General features: G+C 37.1%; 1 protein-coding gene across 1 annotated transcript; it reads left to right on the forward strand.

Moving 5' to 3' along the window:
- Window positions 1–1,688: 1,688 nt before the first annotated feature.
- si:dkey-177p2.6 (uncharacterized protein LOC568712 homolog) lies at window positions 1,689–17,908 on the forward strand. Its single transcript, XM_056481338.1, has 2 exons — window positions 1,689–2,221; window positions 13,968–17,908. The coding sequence occupies exons 1-2, from the start codon at window positions 2,070–2,072 to the stop codon at window positions 14,671–14,673; spliced, it is 858 nt and encodes a 285-aa protein (XP_056337313.1). The 5' UTR covers window positions 1,689–2,069; the 3' UTR covers window positions 14,674–17,908.
- Window positions 17,909–21,820: the final 3,912 nt, after the last annotated feature.

The raw sequence follows: 21,820 nt of genomic DNA on the forward strand, positions 1-21,820 counted from the left end.
AAGTTAAGTAGTCCAGTGGTACATATTCAAGTATTACCCTATGCCATAAAGACTTTGTAGGAGTTTTGTCTGTTATTCAGTTCAGGAGAATGCATTTTCTTGCACAAAATGTCAGGAACTTGCAAAGTGTTTTTTTATGTTTGTCCATATTAATCTCGTTGAATATCCCAAGCAGCATATGCTTGGGGTTACCACCAATATTAATAGATAAAATACCATTAATTTCTTGTTCAATCATAGCCCAGAACTTTTGAATTTCCCTGCAAAGCCAGAAACAATGAACAAGGTCTCCTTCCTCAGTTTTACATTTCAGACACATTGGTGACAACTATTTTTTAAACTTGTGCCTGCGTGAGGGAGAGATGTGAGCTCTATGTAGAATTTTCAGTTGCATTGCTTTTACTCTGTTACATACACTTAGGGACGTTGCATTTTTCCAAGCTTCCTCCCATTAATCATCTGTGATTTGTATATCAAGGGTCCTTTCCCAAGTCTCTTTCAAGGAGCCCGTATTTAAAGAGCCACAATCCTTAAGGACTTTGTAGAAACAGCTTGTTGAATTGTCCCTGTATGAAAAAAGTTGTCTTTCCACAACTGAAATGTCCTGGTTTTCGAGTATTGTAGTGTCTTTTTTCACAAAGTCTCTTAATTGCAAGTAGCGAAAAAAATCTTGTCGCGGAATATTATATTTATTGGTCAGTTGGTCAAAAGACATTAAAATATTTCTATCAAACAAGTCATGTAATGTAGTGAGACCTTTCAGTGACCAGACTTTGAATTGTGGGTCTTCAGTTCCTGGCAGAAAATCTAAATTATCACAGATGGGGGTAAAAGTTGAGGTGAGTCGTTTTGCTATCTTGAGTTAGGAAACGTTTGCACTTGGAACAACATTTGCACTTGAAAAAGTAAGACAAAAAACAGGAGAACATTCAGAGATCTTATTGATAATAAGTCCTTAACATATGTCCACTTCAATCTCTTAATTATAGGTCTTTAATCTTTAAAGAGTAAAGTACACTAAAAAAAATAGCGAGGGTACTCTGTCAAGCGCAAAAAAAATATTAATTGTCAACCATGCCTTCGCATTTAGGCGAGTAAACGTACAGTAGATCATCCACTCTTCATATCAACGTCACGGTTTATCCTGTACATACTGCGTTCTCACGCACGTGACGTCAGCAGATGTGACTCAGTGAACGTCAATGTTTAAATCCCTCCGCTCGCGCGCAGATATTGGGTTATATATCAGAAAGTGTGAATTATCCAACCCACATAGCTACAAGAAGGCGTTATAACAATGCATTAGACTCAACTAAAAATAAACTTTGCAAAAGCAAAATTTTGTTCATATTTGTTAATAAATATAAGATATATATAATTTAGCTTTCCTCTAATCAGAAGGGAAGTAATCGTGGACTGCTTGTCTAAAAAAAGCAAAAAGAAACGAAAAAAATACAAACGTGCTATTACAGTGCGGTTGTGCCCAGGTCCCTTATCCGGCGATCCAAACGGTCACGTTTTCGGTCTGTGGGCATGTTGGAGCAACGAATCTGATGGACTGGAGAGGCGGGGGCAGAACACGCTTCCACCAATCAGGAGCAGTTACTAGGCGGGTCTGAGAACGCGATCGACCAATCACAACAATTCCACCTGACGACCGTCAATCAGCTGAGTTCTTTCCCGTTCATTCTACAGTGTAGCGAGAGTCCAGTTCTCGTGTCGGCGGTTGAGACGCGATTAGTCGCGTAGTTTTGCGAAAAATAATGTTAAGACTTTGGACTAGAAGCTCAACACGGAGTTCAGCGACCGGTTTAAACAATCGCAAGTCTTATTTTTATCAGTCAAGAGAATGTAGCCGTCATTCGAGGATCCTGGGTAAATTAATTTCGTAGTTGCATACAGAGAGAGACCGTACTTTACCAAGTACGAACTAGCTAACTGGCTAATACATTGCGCATCACTGTGAGCTTAGCTGCGGAGGCTAGCGGTGAGCGCTCACGTTTTGCCAGAGTAATTGGTAGTAATAAACGCTAAACAACAAAGCAACTGGTAGAGCCAAACATAATGGTATGGGTCAAAGGGATATCACAGCGTTCGAGGCGTCCATGAAAAGAAAAAAAGGAATCCCCGCCGTCTCTATGTGTCGACTGGATGTGGAGTCCGCTGTTGTGAAGAAGGAAGTTGAGCCCGGCGGACGAGATGATGCCCTTTCCTCGTCAAGGTAACGTATTTTTAATCAGAAACTGTTTACTGGATGACATTTAGACAGTCGGTAGTACTATGCAATCGTCTGGGTCTCGTTTAAATATTTTTATAACGTTATCTTAGCGCGCTTAAGCACTGTCCCGCTTTACGTAACAACTCGAGTTTACGTTGGTGATACCTGAGCTTGTGTCACTGTCCTCACTAATTTCTTTATAACAACTGCTAGCAAAGAGATTTGTACTAGTTTTAGTATTAAGCGCACCATGCATGAACAAATAAAACTTTAGCGCCTCGCGTTTTCCCGGTGGGTCGTGCGTGGTCTCGGTTGCGTAACGGGTCGATTTTTCTACACTGATGTTTGGACTCGACTAACGTTCACTCGAAATGCGACAGTTTAATAGCATACTTGATTCATTAAAAATAAGTAAAACCAAGCTTTTGGATCAAATGCGTCTTCCCAAACCTGTTACCAAGCAAAAAATGGCGAAAGTCGAAAGTTCCTGAATGCAGTTAAAGAGCTTTCAGTTTTACTTAAGTTTCTTAACGAACGATGTGTAATTGTACACGAACCTTGTATTACTTTTTTATCGTAGTCCTAAATGTAAAAAATAAACTTAAGTGTGGTTTCAGTTTAAGCTGTCTTTTGGAAACCTAATGTGTAGTTAACAGTCGAAGAAACCAGCATGTGAAGTATCAGAAACGATAAAAGCTTGGTTTGTTTGCCTAACGATATTACAAAGAAAGATAAAATGTAGATTAATAGCTGCCACAAATGGTTTCCAGCAAAACTTTGCTTGTTTGTAATATGTATTTGAGTTCTTGAGTCATGCTTTATGCTGCAGAAACACTGCGAGCAAGTCATCTGTGCACAAACCTAACCATTCTGGTGTTTCTGAGTTGTTGAAGCTTTCAGTTAACCAAGAAACTTGAAAAGCTGTCAGTTTTTTGTCATTGTAAAGCGAATGCCTTGTTAGAAGGTTCTAATCTTTTCACTTTAGCATTTAAATTTATTTTAAGCAACTTAATTTTTTGAACATTGCACAGCAGAGTTTACCTACTTAATTTTCAGCAAGTTTTCAGATACATTTCTCAATATCGAATCTCTGAAATTCTTAGTAAACTCAAGTTTCCAAAGTCTCAAAGGCTTGCACCACTGATGAGACAAATAACTACACAAGAGTGTGTTCACGTCTGTCAGCGTGACTAACACCCTGGCTTGAGTCACTTCGTCACTCTGTTGGAGCCGCCCAGTTACAAAGCTGCCCAAACTAAGACATCCGGCCGGACTACCCAATGCTTCATTATTCAAGACTTATTCGGCTTGTCAATGGCATTTGCCACCTACTCCCTCCCTCCTACTTGCAGTCAATCCACTGTTTGCTTTCATACACTCCTCAACAATCTTTCTCCTCCCACTTTATCTTGTGGACTAACTTTTCCTGGTGCTTCTGTTTTCTCTTGCTTGCATAGGCCATTTCGATCTGTCATTGGCCCTAGAACATTTCCTTCTTCTTATTAAACTATTTTATAACTGCAGCAAGAGGCAATTCAATCATAACAAAATGTTAAAACAGCTATCATAACATTATTTATCAATACGTGGCTCTTAAAACAGGAAATACGTTGGGATCGTTATTTTTGTTTACATCCCTCAAAATGGTCTATTCACCACATTTATTCCTCGCATACTTATTCGCATACTAGTCTTTCTTGCTGTTGTCTTTAGTGTGATGGCACTTTAGTCAGACTCAGAGTAAAGATGTTTAGATAGAAAAAGATCTCAACCATGTCAGTTCTGTTTACTCATAGAAGGACATTTTATAGCTTTTATAGCAGTATATGAGTTAAAGCAACTCTTATCTTCTCTTGGGCACAGAGTGTGACTAAAGACCATTTCAATGTTGTCTCTGTCACTTTTCAGGGTTCTGTTTCATTTATTTATTTTAGGTACTAACCACAGAGTGATAAAAATGAAGCCCTTATCTTTACCTTTAGTGAAACGTGACGGCTCTTTGTGTGACACAAGGCTGCTATTCATTTATGATTTGGTAGGTTGCTGTAAAATGAAAAAAAGCAGCATACTTGGTTACACTTAGATCTTCAGCCATAATTTCATGAGAAAATAAAAATAAAAGCTAGCTTTGTGTTTAGTCCTCTTAACTTAAATCTTAATAATTGTACTAATTAGGCATGAGACGATAACTGTTTTCAAGGTATACTGCAGTTTGGTAAATCAAGTCTTTAAAACTGCCTGCCATTTTTTTCTGCTATACTGTTTCTATGGTATATGTAAGAATTTTTATTTTTTTTTTTTGTTTGTTTTAGGACAACATTATCTCCAGCAGAAAAGATATCCGAAGATGCTGTTTTAAATTGTAAAGAAATCTGTGCTTTTGAAACAAATGAAGACCGCAGAAGTCAATGATTTCATTTGAATTATTTAGCCTGACATGTTTACTGCTCCAAAATACATTATATTTTATTTTGAGAAACATTTATTGTGATCAAAGGCGAAAAAGTTTTTTGTTTTTGACCCAGACATTTAAAAAGAACATATTTTAGAGCAATAATCACAATACTTAAAATTTATATATATACATGTATATCTTTTTTTTTTTTTTTTGCTATTATTTTTAATCTTTTGATCCAAAGTTATCATATCGTCAGAATCTTATACGGTCGCTTGCTTAGAACTAATCAGAAAATGTCAAGACATCGAATTTCTTGTCCAGCTAATTTTCGATTAGTAACACAATGCATTTAGTCTAACTGGCCATCTGATTTATCTGAAAGGGTTCTTGGAAGGATAGTTCACCCAAAACTGAAAATTCTGCAATCATTTAATCATCTTCACTTGTTTCAAACTTTCCTCCGTTTATTGAACACAAAGGAAGATGTTTTAAAATTATAAAGCAAAATTAAATCAGGATAAAGTGATTACAAAAGATTCATATGGCCAGGCAGTGTTTTCACAAGAATTATGAATATTAACTTGACAGTCCAGAGAGTCCAGGGATTAAAAAAAATACTTAGTGCTGTCATTTTTAAATCAGAATCATTATAAAAGTGAAGCAAAGTTTGTTGTTGATAGAAATTAGTCAATCCATTTACAATTAAGCACGATAACCATTTTCAATGTATACCATAGTTTGAAAGAAAAAAAGTCAAGGTTTTAAAACCGCCGACATTTTCTGTTATACCATTCCTATGGTTTATGTAAGAATTTTTATTTTTTATTTTTTTTAGGACAACAGTATCTCTAGCAGAAAAGATATCCAAAGATGTAAAGAAATCCTGTGTTTTTGAAACAAATGAAGGTAGCAGAAGTCAATGATTCATTTGAATTATTGAGCCTGACACCATTACTGTTCCAAAATACTTTATATTTTATTTTGAGAAACATTTGTTGTGTTCAAAGGGGAAAAAAGTGTTTTGTTTTTTACCCAGACATTTAAACAGAATATATTTTAGAGCAGTAATCACAATACCGTGAAACTGTGATGTTTTTATCCAAGGTTATCATATCGTCAGAATCTTAGATCCTCCCATTTACTAATCAGAAAATGTCAAGACATCAAATTTTTTTGTCCAGCATATTTTTTAAATTTTTTTAACAAAATGCAATTAGTCTCATTGTCCATATGAATTCACTTATATAGCTCCTTAAAAGATTGTTCATCCAAAACTAAAAATTCTGTCATTTAATCACCTTCACTTGTTTGAAACTTTCCCCCGTTTGTTATACACAAAGGAAGATGTTGCAAAATTAAGTCAGTGATCAAAAGATGCATATGACCAGGCACTGTAATGCACAAGAATTATGAATATTAACTTGAGAGTCCAGGGTTAAAAAAAAAACAGTGCTGTCATTTTTAAATCAGAATCATTGTAAAAGTGAAACAAACTTTGTTATTAATAGAAATTAGTCAATACATTTCCAATTAGGCATGGGGCGATAACTGTTTTCAAGGTTTACCGCAGTTTGGAAAAGGTTTTAAAACCACCAAAATTTTCTGCTATACCGTTCCTATGGTACATGTAAGATTTTTTTATCACAGTTCTTTTTAGTTTTTTAGGACAACATTATCTCCAGCAGAAAAGATATCCAAAGATGCCATTTTTAATTGTAAAGAAATCTGATAAGATATATTGTGTTCAAAGGGGGGAAAAGTTTTTGTTTTTTACACAGACATTAAAGGGCACCTATGGTGAAAAATCTACTTTTAAAGCTGTTTCGACAGGCGTGTGTAGATATAGTGTATAGACAGTCATATTGAGGTGATAAACACACCCAGTCCTTTTTGTTTTTCAAATTTAACAACATAAAAACGGTGGACCAATTGGAGCGGTTTTCAGACTGACCGCAACTTGAGGAATGCGGTCCCCCCACCCACCAATATTGATAGACACGCTCCAGTTAACATGTCTCCGTGGTAACACATATAATCATATCAACAAGACAGGACGTGCCCAAAGCAACCGGGAATAAAAGGTCTGTTCAGTTCGCTAGGATCATCAATCATCATCAAATGTGATCAAGAGTGAGTTTTACAAGTTTAAAATGTTTTAAAACAGTGCATGTGTGTAATGAATTACATCGATTTAGCTTCGCTTTACTTCATCAGCACAGCCGTGTGTCAGAACAAATTATAAAGGAAGATGCTTCAATCCCGGTTTGTGGACGTTAAATCAGGTTTATTTTGTACATTAACAACAGATATTCATACAGCAGTGAGGATTAACCTATATCCTGTTACATATGCGTGCAAAAAGAGTGCGAAGCTAAACGCGTGCGCTGTTTCTGTCTCTCTCTCTCTCTCTCTCTCTCTCTCTCTCTCTCTCTCTCTCTCTCTCTCTCTCTCTCTCTCTCTCTCTCTCTCTCTCTCTGTGTGTGGGTGTCTGCGCTATGCGTGTGTCCTCGCTGTGTGTGCACGTAAACTTTGTAACGACATTGTGTGTGACTCATGGTTGCAACAAATTAAAAATGCATCAAATAATCATTGGTAAAGTTCTTACTGTAGTATTTCTCACAAACGTTACTTGAGATCTGCTTCCTGAGGCAGCCGAGGGCGGAGATTGAGGCATGTTGCTGACAGGCACGTGGGAACGGTGGGCGGGGAGGACTAGCCTTAAAGGCCCAGTACAAAAAAACAGCAACCAGGTTTTACTGGCTATAATACAGACACTTCAGACAGCTATAACAAATACTCCGATGGTTGTTTTGAGCTCAAACTTTACAGACACATTCTGGGGACACAAAAGACTTATATTAAATCTGGAAAAAGGGGTAACCTAGGTGCCCTTTAAAAGTGAATATATTTTAGAGCAGTAATTACAATACCATGAAACCATGATATTTTTATCCAAGGATATCATACAGTCAGAATCATATACCAGCCCATGCCTATTTCCAATAAATGGTTTATCATAATTATAGCTTTATTAACAATACATGTTTTGTATTATTCATTATTAATTGATTTTGCATAATCAAAGTGTCATTTTCATTAATAAATAACTAACATCTAGTTTTAGGCAGAAATGAATTATAATCTATGCATTAAAAAAAAACAGCATTGGTTGATCTCTGCTTTGTGTTGTATTCCTATGGTGGGACTTTCCATGGCGGGCCTCACTTCTGAGTCACCATTAGGTAAAAAAAAAAAACTGAAGTACCATCAAGTATGAGTGCAGACATGAACTGATGCAACGCAGCATACTCTACTGCAATGCTGCCTCTTCTATGGTTCCTATTGTGTTCTCCCACTTTGAGGGTTGTCTCCATAGTTGTGCTTATTGTCTTTGAGCTGCAGACTCTGTGCCACTCATGCACCAGCCTCTCATCCACCGCTGTTGCCATGGCAAGCAGACCACAGAGGCCAGTCTAACCAGAGGGGCCCAATTTAAATCATGCCTTGTTGCTTTAAAGCTGCGATACTTTATAGAGACCAAGTCACGTTCCAAGTTGTTCAGTTTGTCTTATGAAAAAAATGCTTTATAAATCTAATGCTGATGCTAAAGATTTATCCACTATGAGCTTTTATCTTAGGCTTTAACACTTGATTGAACTTGGACTGGATATGAAGTCTTCCACATCCTATTCTTCTGGATTATATAGTTTTTTCCATGGTGCCTTGCTTGCTTTCCATTTATAGCTTTCTGTTGCTGACAGAGACAGGCTGCAGACCCTCTTCCAAGCCTACGTGTACTCCTGCCGGAATTCAGCTGTGAAATCTGCAGGAATACAAAATGTCCCTTTTGAAGCCTTGTGACTGCTTTGTGGCAAAGGCACCTATTGGGCTGAGCAGGAGCGAGCCTTCAGTGCTCTGCTAGCGTAGATGGTTATATAACTGTTAGCCCCAGCGTGACACACTTGAGCGCTGCAGCCCATGCATGCACGCGCACACATTCATGCTGTTTGCAGGCATTGAAAGTGATCATTTAAAACACTTTTGACACAAATATGGTCTTCCTTGCTTAATCAATTCGAGCCATATTCAAGGTTCATTACTGGCTGCGATTTAAATAACCTAAACTATTTGTCTACATGGGGGGAGCGAGACTATGAAATGAAATGCATCCGTTTTACTTCTGAACACAAGTGGCTCTTCTTGGCTTCTGTAGTAGAGAAGAGCAGTCAGTGACCAGACCTGCGGGGGTTTGCTGTCTTCGTTCGAGGTGATGGATAAAGGGGAGGGGGGAGCCTACACCATAGAAAGCGCAGAGGCGGATAGACGGTCTCATATTTACAGCACTTTTCACTCCAGCCCTCCAGATCTGAGACCGCTATCTGTCAGAGCAGTTATAGTCAGGATTCAAATCATGTGTCCACAAGCCACATTTTTGCTCTTGTTTGTAGGTAAATGCTTGGCCCAAACAAAACTTGAGGTTTGAGGAATAGTGAGCTTTGAATGAGGGATTGCATGTATTCAGAAGCCTTTTTTCATTCATTCATTCATTCATTTTATTTCCGCTTAGTCCCTTTATTCATCAGGGGTCGCCACAGCGGAATGAACCTCCAACTTATCCAGCAGATGTTTTACAGAGCGGATGCTCTTCTAGCTGCAACCCAGTACTGGGAAACATGCATACACACTCATTCACTCACATACACTACGGCCAATTTAGCTTATTCAATTCACCTATAGCGCATGTCTTTGGACTGTGGGGGGAACTGGAGCACCCGGAGGAAACCCACACGACCACGGGGAGAACATGCTCCACACAGAAATGCCAACTGATCCAGCTGGGACTCGAACCAGCAATGTTTTTGCTGTGAGGCGACAGTGCTAACCACTGAGCCACCATGTCACACCCTGTCTTTTTTTTCAGTTTTTCAGAAATAACTCTTGTTTAATTATAGAAATTACAAGTCATGGCAGTCACACTGCAAAGTAATTTTTTTGGCATCAGTTGTTTCAAGAAAAGCTTTTCAAATGAGTTGAAATTTAAATGCTCCTGCAAAATGAAACTACTGAGGGCCTACTCACACTATGCTATTCAAACCGTGCCCAGGACCGTTTCCCGGATCGTTTGAGAAGTGTGAGTGCTCTGAATCAGGCTCAGGCACGGTTCACTTGGCCAGCCCTGGCCCGGTTGGAAGAGGTGTGCCAGAGCACGGTTCCCTTGGGCTTTGGCGCGGTACCCTTGTGAGTTTGTGAGTGCAAAACGCGCCTGAGCCCGAAACTGAAAGCGAGACGTGACTTTTAAGGGACTGTTTCATATGGATTAATTAATCATTCTTACTGTACAATGAACGCAATCTGTCGTAGTTTATTGAAGACGCAAGCCCCTCACTGCACGACAGCTGCACCTTCAGCAAACCTCCTAATTCCTGCAGCACGAGGAATTTATGATTGTTTATGAGCGTCAAAAGTGGCTGATCTGTTCTGCAAAATATTTGACTACGCATCACTGCATATTAAATGACTTAAACGACGATATAACTAAAGAAATCTCCACTGTGCTGAGCGAGAGCGTTTCTGACCAGTGCATCATCGATGACGTAAGTGTGCCCAGGCCCGAATGTAATGTGAGTGCGGGCCGTCGGGAGAGACGGGAGGGGGGACAAGCGTGCTTTGGCCCGGTTCAAGGCAACTGTACATAGTGTGAGTACGCCCTGAGTTTCCCCCGAGTGGTACGGTTCGGTAGAATTTTTTTTTTGTCTGTTTCCACTGTCTAAAGTCAAAAATCAAACCGTACCATACCACTTTGAGGTTTACCGCCTCATATTTGGCAATGTTTTGCATCGACATCTATACAAACAGGCAAAAGATTTTAACCCAAGACAAATTATATATTTGATTCGCAGTCAACTTTCCTCAATCAGTAGTTTTAAATACTGTGCACTATCAGATTTAAACCTCAGCTAGATGTTTTCAAAAACCTATAATAGGGGCTCTTTAATTACTAAATTACCCATTGCTTGTGTTAGTAACGTCTACACCTACCCCAACCCTAAACCCAACTCATACAGTTATTAATGTCTACACCTACCCCAACCCTATACCCAACTATCATAATAGCATGGGCCTTACCCTAGTGTGCGTTACAATGTCCACTATGTATTGGACCTGATCCAGTATTTCATCATACTATAGGCTGCAGCGAGGACGACATGCCATTTTTAAAAACGCAGCCAAGACATTACATCGTAATAATAGATATAATAATGAGCCATGGTCAGTCTGAGCTCAAACAAAGTGTTGTCCTATTGTTGTTTACGAAGCCGTCTAAAAGCTTGTAGAAAGTGTGAGTGGTTTTGCTTTTTCTCTAATCTCTATATTAGTGTGTGTTCGCTGCGTGTCTATATTTAAAATAATTTCTTCTAAAAGAAGTTAGCAATGCAGTGAAATGAAATTAAGAGATTTTAATTTTGCAGCTTCAGTGATTTAAGTGAGGTTTTTGCAGTGCATAGCTAGATTAGATTAATGTCATTGAACAAAATATTTCATCTTTTTACCCACAAAATAAAATGTAATTTCCCTAAGTACAGAAATGCTCATGTATTAAACTAATTGATATTAATAATTATTAGGAGGAGCAATAATCCACAATAAATGATTATTAGGAATACATTTTCTCAGCAATACGTACCTTAAAAATAGCTTATGCACAGTTAGAAATGCTCTGTCGATACCATCGTATTGGTAAGTTTGAAGTGTTCCAATTGATTTAAGTAACTGGATCTATTAAAGTATCTGTCAAAAAAGTTAGCATGGATACTATTAATGAGATGATTATAAAACTGCCTGAATAGTGGAAAAAGTTCTTTTTTTTTTTGAAGCCCTTTTCAGTTTTTTATGCCAGAAAACTTATTTCTAAACCGATTAATAAAACGTTTCAACAGTATTAGTACAAGTTGCAAAACAACTTTTTAAACAAACACTTGTGTACCTCTTTTACTAGTTTGTCATGAGAGAAGAGATAAAATGTCATTGCAAGGGGAGAGATTAGGACGGCACAAAAAATGTGCATAAAATTTTATAAAATAAGAATGATCTGCTTTGATTTCATTCTCATTTTGATGAATCTTTCTGTAAACCTGTCTAAAAAGGGTCCCTTGATGTCAATATTGTGGATTTTCTTTTTTTTTTTGAGGGGGGAACTTTTTAAAAAAAAAATTTTTATAAAGGGTGTCAGTCTTGTCACACATATATTGGAAGGCTGTGGAGTGCTGCAGCAATAAGCATTGTGCTCTTGTGCTGCATATCCTCCTCTGCTGTGTGAAGAGAGCGCTAATGAAGCATGAGCTTATTCTCAAGTGTACTGCAGTCGCAGGCAGGAGGAGCTTCAGCTAATGCATCCACCGCTCAGGAAGCCCCGCTCTGGGAGGAGGAGAAAGAGCTGTGTCAGGTTAAAGCTCCACGTTATCAGTCATGTATCAGATAACAGTCAAATTTCAAGGCGAAAGTGATCGTCAAGAATAGAGTGCAGCAATCGTCTGTGCATGGATGACAGTCACTGTGCAGTTTTATTCACAGTTGGTTTATTGCATGGCAAGGTAATAACTGGCACAAACAACCACGTTGACTCTGCAAGAAACAGGCGAATATTCAAGGGATCCAACCCTTGCATGGTCTTAAATTCAGATCATTGTACCCTGTTTATCAAAAAGCATGTTTGCTTTGGTTTCAAAATGTTGATTTACAAAAACTTTTTTTTTGCTTGAACATCTGATTTTCTTTCAAAAAAATTACATTAAAAACCTCTTTAAAGAAAAGGCTATTTTTGAACGGGTAATAGTTTACTTTTTTTTTTTTTCAATTGAGCAACTATTTGAGCAAATGATGTGCATGTATAATTACTAAATACTTGGTTACACCACATATAGGGCTGCACGATTAATCGCGAAAAGATCACGATCTCAATTCGACCCTACACACGATCTTAATTCAGCTTTTCTGCAATTCAGCCAATTATATTTTCAAGGTCAGGAGAGGAGCATAAAGGCGGTCGCACAAGTCTTCATATTGTTTTTATATACATTGCTCAGCAACATGAACACCTCTAAATGGTGTTAAAAGTGTTACATACTGTATTTATAAGGTATAATTCACCTAAAAATGTAATTTCTCTCAATGTAATGGCGTATTCTCAGCCGCCAAAATCGCCCATGAGCTGACGCACTGTACTACTGAGAGGACGTGCGCATGCATGCCAATGATGTCTACTTTAGTGAACAGAACCTGCAAAGGCTGTGAATATCAGATAATACGGTTGTAAATAACGTTCAGTTTGTTGTGTAAAGCGATCGTTCGGGAGCCGTTTAGGTGGAATGATTTGCATTTGTTTTGTTTTGTGTTTTCTCAAAGTGACAGCCGCCATGACAGTGAACCGCACTTAGCAGTGAAAGTGAAACCGAAAGTGCGCACATCATTTAAATGATCATATTGCATTTTAGAGTCTTGATTACGACAAGAATTTGATATGTTTTTTTCTGTCATAGCAAACACAAAGTGTTGCGCATGAGAATAAATGTTTACTGGTTCAGTATAGCTACTCTAGCCTATAATGTTGAATATAATGCAAGAGGGAATCTGATAATGACAAACTTCTGACTTTACCACTGAATAAAATGGTCTAATAATGTTATGTAATGTAATGCTTATGTCTCAAACATAATAATACAACTTCTGAATTATGAAAAGTTGTATTGTGATGTCATTTTATTTAAAGTCTGCTTAAGTCCACCATTCAAAGTCAATACAAATTGTTGCATTTTAACCAACAGTAGACCTACACACATGCCTAATATTGTTGTTGTTGTTTTACCATATGTTTGAGAATTAACAATAATAATAGCCTACTCATGTTAACCTTTATTTTACATCTACAGAATGAGAAAATCTTTAGCCAGAATCGTGCAGCCCTAACCACAAGTCATTGGAATTAAAACCTTTTTGAAGCTATAAGGATGCTCCCAAACCTTGCAAAATGAACAGTCTTTTTTTCAGACAAGTTTTAAAAAACTGTTTTTCCTCAGTTAATTGTCCATTCTTATTTAAATATCGCTTACTGCATTTGTTTTGTTTCATTCCAGAGATATAGAGGCTTGTGTAATGTCTAACTTGTAAATAAACTTTAGTGTTGCTACATACACTGTCTGTGCCACTGATTTGTTTTTGGGAGCAGCATAATGTTGGACGAAGCTTAAAGTTAAAATAGCTTTCATGCAACCTGATGTTTTATTTCACCTCTAGTTATGATATTTCTGTCCCGTGTTTCTGAACGTTTTTTTTTTGTTATTTTTTCCTCTGTAGATATCTGTTGGGCCGGGGGGTGAAACGTAAGCTGAGCACATGTGAGGACCCAGCGCAAGACTTGCCATATCCTCAGCAGAGGCAGTTGGTGCTGGACTTGTGTCTAGACAAACTACAAAGCTGCCAGCGGCGAGCCGAACCCAGCCTGCACCGTTCGGTCCTGCTGGCCAACACCCTCCGCCAGATTCAGCAGGAGATGAAACAGGAGGGGGAAACCTGTTTTCCACCAGCCACTCTCGGGCCCTCACTCCCTCACATCCAGACCCCACGTCACTTCCCAGAGCTGCCACCCGTGCCCTTAGACTGTCCTGCACCTATAACCGGTGCCCTGTCCCCTTCGTTTCCCCTTATGACAGCTGATGAAGAGGAGGTCCAGTTGGGTGGCACTGAAAATGAGACTCTTTTGCCATCCTTTGCTGGTGAAAACAACACAAAGTCGTCAGATTCACTTTTTGGCTCATTTGAGATTACAAACTCCACCAGCTACTTAACAGACTTGCCATTAGATGACATCTTTGAGGACATCGACACATCCATGTATGACTCCTCTGACATTTCTGTTCTGGCGGTTCCTGCGCAGAGAAGCGGCACGTTGGATGATGGCCTCAAGAGCCTTTCCAGCTGCACCTCCAACAGCAGCCTACAGCTCTGTCTCTCAGACCTCAATGACCTGGACCACATCATGGAGATCCTGGTGCGCTCCTGAGCCCCAGCTCGTAACACAGTATCCTCGTTCAGCCATCCCGATGTTTTCTTTGGGAAATGAGTAATACAATGTGTTTTTCTTTTAAAAAAAACAAAACAAATATTTTATCTATTTTTTTATACAAAGGACTGATATATTTATATAAATCTATATTAAATGGAAAAACTGCCTGACACACTCTCACTGTAGGATAAATGCACATTTTTAAGACTCTTCAGATGGTCGAGCTGATGCTGCCATCCTTCATATTTAGGCAAATCAAGATATGAATATGCAGGGACTTGGAAATCAAAAACAAAGTATTACCATTGACGCTTATTTATAATGGACTCGGATGTATTAAAAAGGAGGATGGCATTGAAGAAAAGTGGACGTGATGGACGCATCGTAGCTTTTGATGAGCTAAATAACTTTTTTTGGTGATCTCCACTGTATTCTGAAGCATTACATTTACTGTCAGTAATTACGATTATCAGATCATGTCACGCACATGCAGCACTCACACTACCTCTCAAGATACCAAGAGCTCTTTCTCTATACAAAGACTGTCGTTGTTACAACTATATTGTAATGGTTTCTCTCCAATAACTTTCAAAAAAAACAAAACAAACAAAAAAACGCTGATTGTTTTATATACGGGAAAGCCTCTCCTCAAGTGGTAGAACTCAGTCCAAAGCTATAGCTGTAGAAGAAACGCTTTTGTCTCGATCTTTCTATTTAAAAACGTTCTTTCCGCAACATTTCTGATTCGTTTGGTTTCAGAATGATCTGTCGCTTGTGTAAAAAAACTGATTATATTTTTTGGAATCGCTTGGACTTTAATGCTATTTCTACTTTTCACGTACATGATTGTCAGACACACAGCCACCGTCGAATCCCTCGTATGAACATAGTGCCTACAACGGAGAATGAAGACTGCCGACGATGAACTGCACACTGTGGACCTGCACATAGACTTGCCTGAGTTTCCTGCTCTACGCCCTACATGGGTCGTTTGCCACTTTTCGAGCACTCAGCACGATCCTCTGTCCTCTAAAAAAGCCATTACCCAAATGCGGGTCCACATCTCCTTTTTACTGTCCTTCATTGTGATCTACACTGCTAAATGCTGTTGTTGGATATCTATGGATGCCTCTTGCACTGTGGTCTCAAAGACCACAGTTTATTTTGAATGTCCAAGCTTACGTCTCACCTGCTTACTTTTCATGAGTTTAAGGCCTGTAATAACTTGGGTTTTTAGACACTGCTGAAACGCAAATTGCTAGAGTGTTCATTTTTCAGCTGTATTGAACATCAAGTTGCTGCAATTGTATTCGAAAAGAGCCACGAGCTGCGGTCTGCATTAAGACAGAGCAGAGACAAGGGGGAGGGGAAGAACTAGAGAGCGAGATTAAGGGGGGAGTTAAAGCAAACAGCTCCTGTCACGTGGAGAGCCCTGCTAGTGCTGAACTCTACATTGAGAGTTTGACAACAGCTGGTGTGTGTGTACGCTCGCATTGGTGCACTCTCAACAAGCCCCGCCCTCAGCGAGGCCCAAGGGGCTCCGTGCTCCTCCAGACCAATCGTTTTGATTCAAGGGAGGAGCTTTGCTCTCTGCCTGCTTCATATGGAATAGAATAACAAGTGGAAGCAGTTTGCTCATGGTGGAGTGTCTTTAGACAGACATTTACTGACTTGATAGTCTGAATTTGAGTTCAGTTTTAGACATTCCAACTGAAAAACAATGAGATACATATTTATTCATAATTTATATACTATTTAATATATGATTTTACATTTAAATAGTAATTACAAAGTTCAAGGCGGCTGTAGAGAAGGGCTTTTTGTTGTTCCGTAGAAACTGACTTGCTTGTTCCCCTTTAAACTCAGGCTCTCAGATGCTCCGCCCTGCCTTCTTCCCCTCACAAGACACAGAAAACCAGACTCTTGCAAAGTTTACACTCAGATTTTAGGAAAACATGCTCATGAAACCAGAGAGAGTGAATGGTGAGACCATCGGTGTTCCAACAGCAGCCGGCTTTTAATGCCGAGAGCTGTGGATCTGATGAGTGTGTAGCTTTTTAAGCTTTGTAAGCTTGATCAGTTTATTTCTTTTGCTTTTTATTTGTGTTGTTTGTATATATATATTTGTATTTATACATTTTCTTGTGTTTTGATGTTTTTTTTCTTTGTTGTTGACTGAAGATCATGAGATAATATATTGCTTTTATTTAAGAGTGAAATATGATCCGTAGACCTCGGTCTTCAGGAGGGTGTTCTTTGTTTTTTTTTTTGAAGTGTGTGATTTGTACTTTACCTCCTCCTCCTCCTCTTCTTCTTAGTAATAATGTGTACATAGATGATGCAGAATTATGAAGAGATGTTTTATCTTTGAAATTATTTGTAAAGGTTTTAATCTGTGCTGACTATGAACTGAATGGGATCTTCTTTATGGTGTGTTCACTTCTCTTTGGACCAGGCAGTAATTTAGGCAGCTTTTTGTTTTGTTAAAGAGGTTGAATACATCAAGGAGTGCTTGCAATTGTCATCCTCTTTTAAATGTAATGTCTCCTGCTGCTTGAATTTCAGTCTCTCAATGTTCCACAATAATCCACCCCAGGATTTTAACTAATGTTCATTATGATTTAGTCTGTGCATGGATTTCAGTGATGCACAGAGCAGCAGTGAAAAGTGCTTTACATTTACAATGTAAACTTGTGAACATCTTTACTCTGATAACGTACGGTACGTTTGACGTACCGTTTGCACAGCGAATAGCGTAAGCAGCACGGGTTTGTATTATCATGGTCCTTCTCAAAGTTGCTTGGTTGTAAGGCACAAAAGAGCAAGCTTTAAACATCACTTCATCATGTTAATTTGGCAATTATTTATTTTTAAGCAAACTTTATTTTAATTATCCTGATAAAATTGTAATATCAGAAACCTCAATGTCACTTTGTCCCAAGTGCAATATGAAAATATGAACATAAAGCGCTGTCTTGCCTAATTGCAAATGACACTATGTAGTGAGCCTATATAACTTTGAATGAGTACATGGCTAGATGTTTTTTGTTTTGTTGTTTTTGCTATTAATGACCTTTTCTTCTCCCAGAAACTGTCCCTTGAGCTGTTGCTCTGTTTTTGACCAGATTTGATGAGGTCTGTAAATAATAAAGCATTTTCTTTTGCAGTCATATTCTATGCAATACGTTGTAGCAGGTCAGTATGTCAAATAAAAGAAAAATGGAAATAGAAATGTTTTGTGTGTTTGTTTACTATCTAAAACAAGTCATGCTTACGTTTGTTTAAAAAATGACAGACTGTAATGGAGGTAAGAAGGCAGTGAAAAATATACCAAAGATACAGTTGAAGTCAGAATTATTAGCCCCGTTCCCCTGTTTATTTTTTTCCCCAATTTCTGTTTAACGGAGAGAATATTTTTCATCGCATTTCTAAACATAATAATTTTAATAACTGATTTATTTTATCTTTGCCATGATGACAGTAACTAATATTTTACTAGATATTTTTCAAGACAATTCTATAAAGCAAAAAGTGACATTTAAAGGCTTAACAAGGTTAATTAGGTTAACTAGGTGATGATTTGTTCTGTAGGTTATCGAGAAAAATATAGCTTAAAGGGGCTAATAATATTGACCTAAAATGATTTTTTTTTAATTTAAAAACTGCTTTTATTCTAGCCAAAATAAAACCAATAAGACTTTCTCCAGAGGAAAAAATATTATCAGACATACTGTGAAAATTTCCTTGCTCTGTCAAACATCATTTGGGAATTATTTAAATAAGAAAAAAAATTCAAAGGGGGGCTAATAATTCTGTAGATCTTGGACATACTTTGGAATATAACAAACTCTATGCCGATACCCCGAACCACGTTTTTAAAAAAATTTTTTTATTGTAATTTAGACGGGCTATAAAGGTCAAAACTTGTATGAAAGCTGCTCTGTTTGTTGTTGGGATAAAAATATTTTAAAAGTAGTTTATTGAGGTTTACCCACAGAGTTTACCTCATAGGCCTTACAGCACTATAGCTAATCATGATGGCCAATGAAATAAAAGAGAGCAGATTAAAGTTTTCAATTCAATTCATCTTTATTTCTATAGCGCTTTTACAATGTAGATTGTGTCAAAGCAGCTTAACATAGTTCTAGTAAACTGAACCTGTGTCAGAACTTTCAATTGACGATCAATTTAGTTCGGTGTGGTTTATTTTGCACTGCTGAAAGTCGAAACTCTGAAGATCAAATCCACAAGTACCAAACCAGGCAGGCCAGTGGCGAGGAACAAACTTCATCAATTGACGAAAGTAAAAGAAAAAACCTTGAGAGAAACCAGGCTCGGTTGGGCACGATCATTTCTCCTCTGGCCAAACTTCCTGAGCAGAGCTGCTGTCTAGGAGCCGGAGGCTGAAGAACGCTGGATGTCCAATATGGAGAAGCTGCAGGCGTGAGAATGTCACCGGCTGGTGTACAGGCGGGCCCACGGGATCAGTGCAGATGTATAGATCACTCTACATATTTATTTGTTGCATTTTTAAATACAAACGTTAATGAAAAATTAACGTTTTTATCTATATTTCCGCGAATATATAGGCTAAACTAAAAATAAAGGCTAAAATGATTTAAAGTAGCGATACAAAGCGACATTTCAGCCTCAAATAAACTGCAATGCATCAGTGACTTCGTACCAGGATGCATCGCATTTAGTTTGAATTCAAAAGTGCTGTTTGCTTTGTTTTTCAATCTACTTGTTTAGCATTTGAGTTTTCGGCCGTCAGCACTTGGATCAAGTTCCTTATAAGAAACAGACCCATTAATAATGCAACAACATGTATGAACAAATCTGCTGACCTTATAGAGAGTCCCAGACATCTTTCTCTTTTTAAGTCTTTTTCAAACAATAGGCTAATTTAAAGAAGTTAGGCATTTAAAATGGCCATTTCTTTCCCTCGAACTTCCCCTCAGACTGTCTGGTTTCGGTGGGCACAGTTAGAGCCAACATCACTGCAGTTTATCATAGAGGGTAACAATCTATAAACAAAAATATAATATATATTATATAAATTATATAAAACATTGTTCTCATAAGGTAATTTTTGTAAAAATGATTTAAGAGAAATTTATAAAAAAATAATAAAATAAATATATATATATATATATATATATATATATATATATATATATATATATATATATATATATATATATATATATATATATATTTTTTTTTTTTTTTTTTTTATTAATTTTTTAATGATTAGCATGTTCATTCAATAACAACCTTCTTCAAGTAGCCTACTCATTGTATCAATGCTATTTTATGTAATTACTTTACATAATATAAAATTTTGCATACAAAGCAAAACTACGCATTTTCTTCCTGTTCGCTAGCAGGTCTGACCGGGTGCATGAGATGCTCACCTGTCATTTTCCTCTGAATAATTCATTTGATTTCCTATGTTGGTTGGGAAAGAAGGTTTGATCTGCTTGTACTTATTTATACCATTAGTTATTTCTTCTTGCTATTCATCTATAATTTACTCAATGCATTTCAAGTGATTATCATTTTTATATGACATACTATCAAATCAAGGTTATTATATTGCATTATCCATAAACATCTTTCCTGACAACAATTTTTCTGATGTTAATCAGATATTTACTTCAAACGGTGTCGAGGAAGCATGAAGAAGGTATTAAATATCACACATTGTATGACTGTCGGAATGGGTTAATGACCGTCAAAGGCAAAAAACAGCAAATGCGCTGAATTTTCTTACACAACAGCATGTTATTGAAGTCCGGACGATCAAGATCAGACTCTTTATTACAGCGCCACCTGCTGGTCACATTATAAACCGTCGAATAAAATACAATTTACGCTAAAATTATTACAGACCCTATTTTGTCAGTGCTGCTTTCTATGCTTGATTATTTTTTAACAAATAATTAATTAATTGATCACTTTAATACAAGAATGTAATTCTTATTCAGCTTAATATAAGTCAAATATTTAGTTTTAAGTGTTACTACTGTACATTTAACATATATATGTTTTAAAAGAAATAAAAAAATAGTCTTCAGTAAAATTTTTGTTCTCATATGGCTGCCGTCGCATCATCCAAGTGGATGATGCACACTGGTGGAAGAGTGGAGAGATTTGGGTGTATGGCCGTGCACGATAAATTCATTCATTCATTTTCTTTATTAATCAGAGACTGCCACAGCGGAATGAACCGCCAACTTATCCAGCATAAGTTTTATGCAGCAGATGCCCTTCCAGCAGCAACCCATCACCGGGAAACATTCATACACACTCATTAACACACTATGGTTAATTTTAGCATACAATTCACCTGTACCGTATATGATAAATGCGATATACATACACTACTGGTCAAAAGTTTGTTTTTTTCATATATTTTTGAGAAAATTATTCTGTTCATCAAGGTGGCATTTATTAAATGTATTTATTATTGTATGTAGTTTCAAATGAAATTATTACTCCAGTCATTATTGCTTTATTACTATTACCATTAATAATAATAATAATAATAATAATAATAATAATAATAATAATAAATACTAGAGTGATTTCTGAAGGATCATGTGACTCTAAAGACTGGAGTAATGAATTCATCTTAAAAATCCCTGGAATAAATGATTAAATTAAATGATAAACTACTTTTGACCAATTATTTTATAGTGCGATAACATTTAGCAGTTTTAATTAAATTGTTTTTTAAAAGTTTTTGATTAAATGAATGCAGCCTTGGTGAGCAGGATAAGCTTATTTTAAAACAATTAAAAATCCTACTGACCCTAACCTTTTGACCGGTAGTGCATCTATAGAACATTACAGCAAGGTTTCAGCATTACAGGCCTTAAAAATGCCTCATTCAGAGCAAAAAGTCTAAAATTCAGATATTTATTTTTAAGATACATCTTGAAATTATAAATACCTTAAATAAGTTTATGCTATAAAACAGTTTAAGTCAGAATTATTATCCCCCCTTTGAATTTTTCTTCCTTTTTTAAATATTTCCCAAATTGTCTAGATAGAAAGTCAATAGAATGTCTTATTTGTTTTATTTTGGCTAGAATAAAAGCAGTTTTTCATTTTTAAAAATATTTTTAAGGTCAAAATT

This window comes from Danio aesculapii, chromosome 20 (genome assembly GCF_903798145.1).
Source record: "Danio aesculapii chromosome 20, fDanAes4.1, whole genome shotgun sequence".
Classification (NCBI taxonomy): Eukaryota; Metazoa; Chordata; class Actinopteri; order Cypriniformes; family Danionidae; genus Danio; species Danio aesculapii.

What these genes read in the sequence shown, in the direction of transcription:
- si:dkey-177p2.6 (XM_056481338.1), top strand. Translation starts at nt 2,070, where the DNA reads ATGGGTCAAAGGGATATCACAGCGTTCGAGGCGTCCATGAAAAGAAAA. An exon ending in GATGCCCTTTCCTCGTCAAG is followed by an intron (nt 2,222 to 13,967) that starts GTAACGTATTTT and finishes TTTCCTCTGTAG; the next exon opens with ATATCTGTTGGGCCGGGGGG.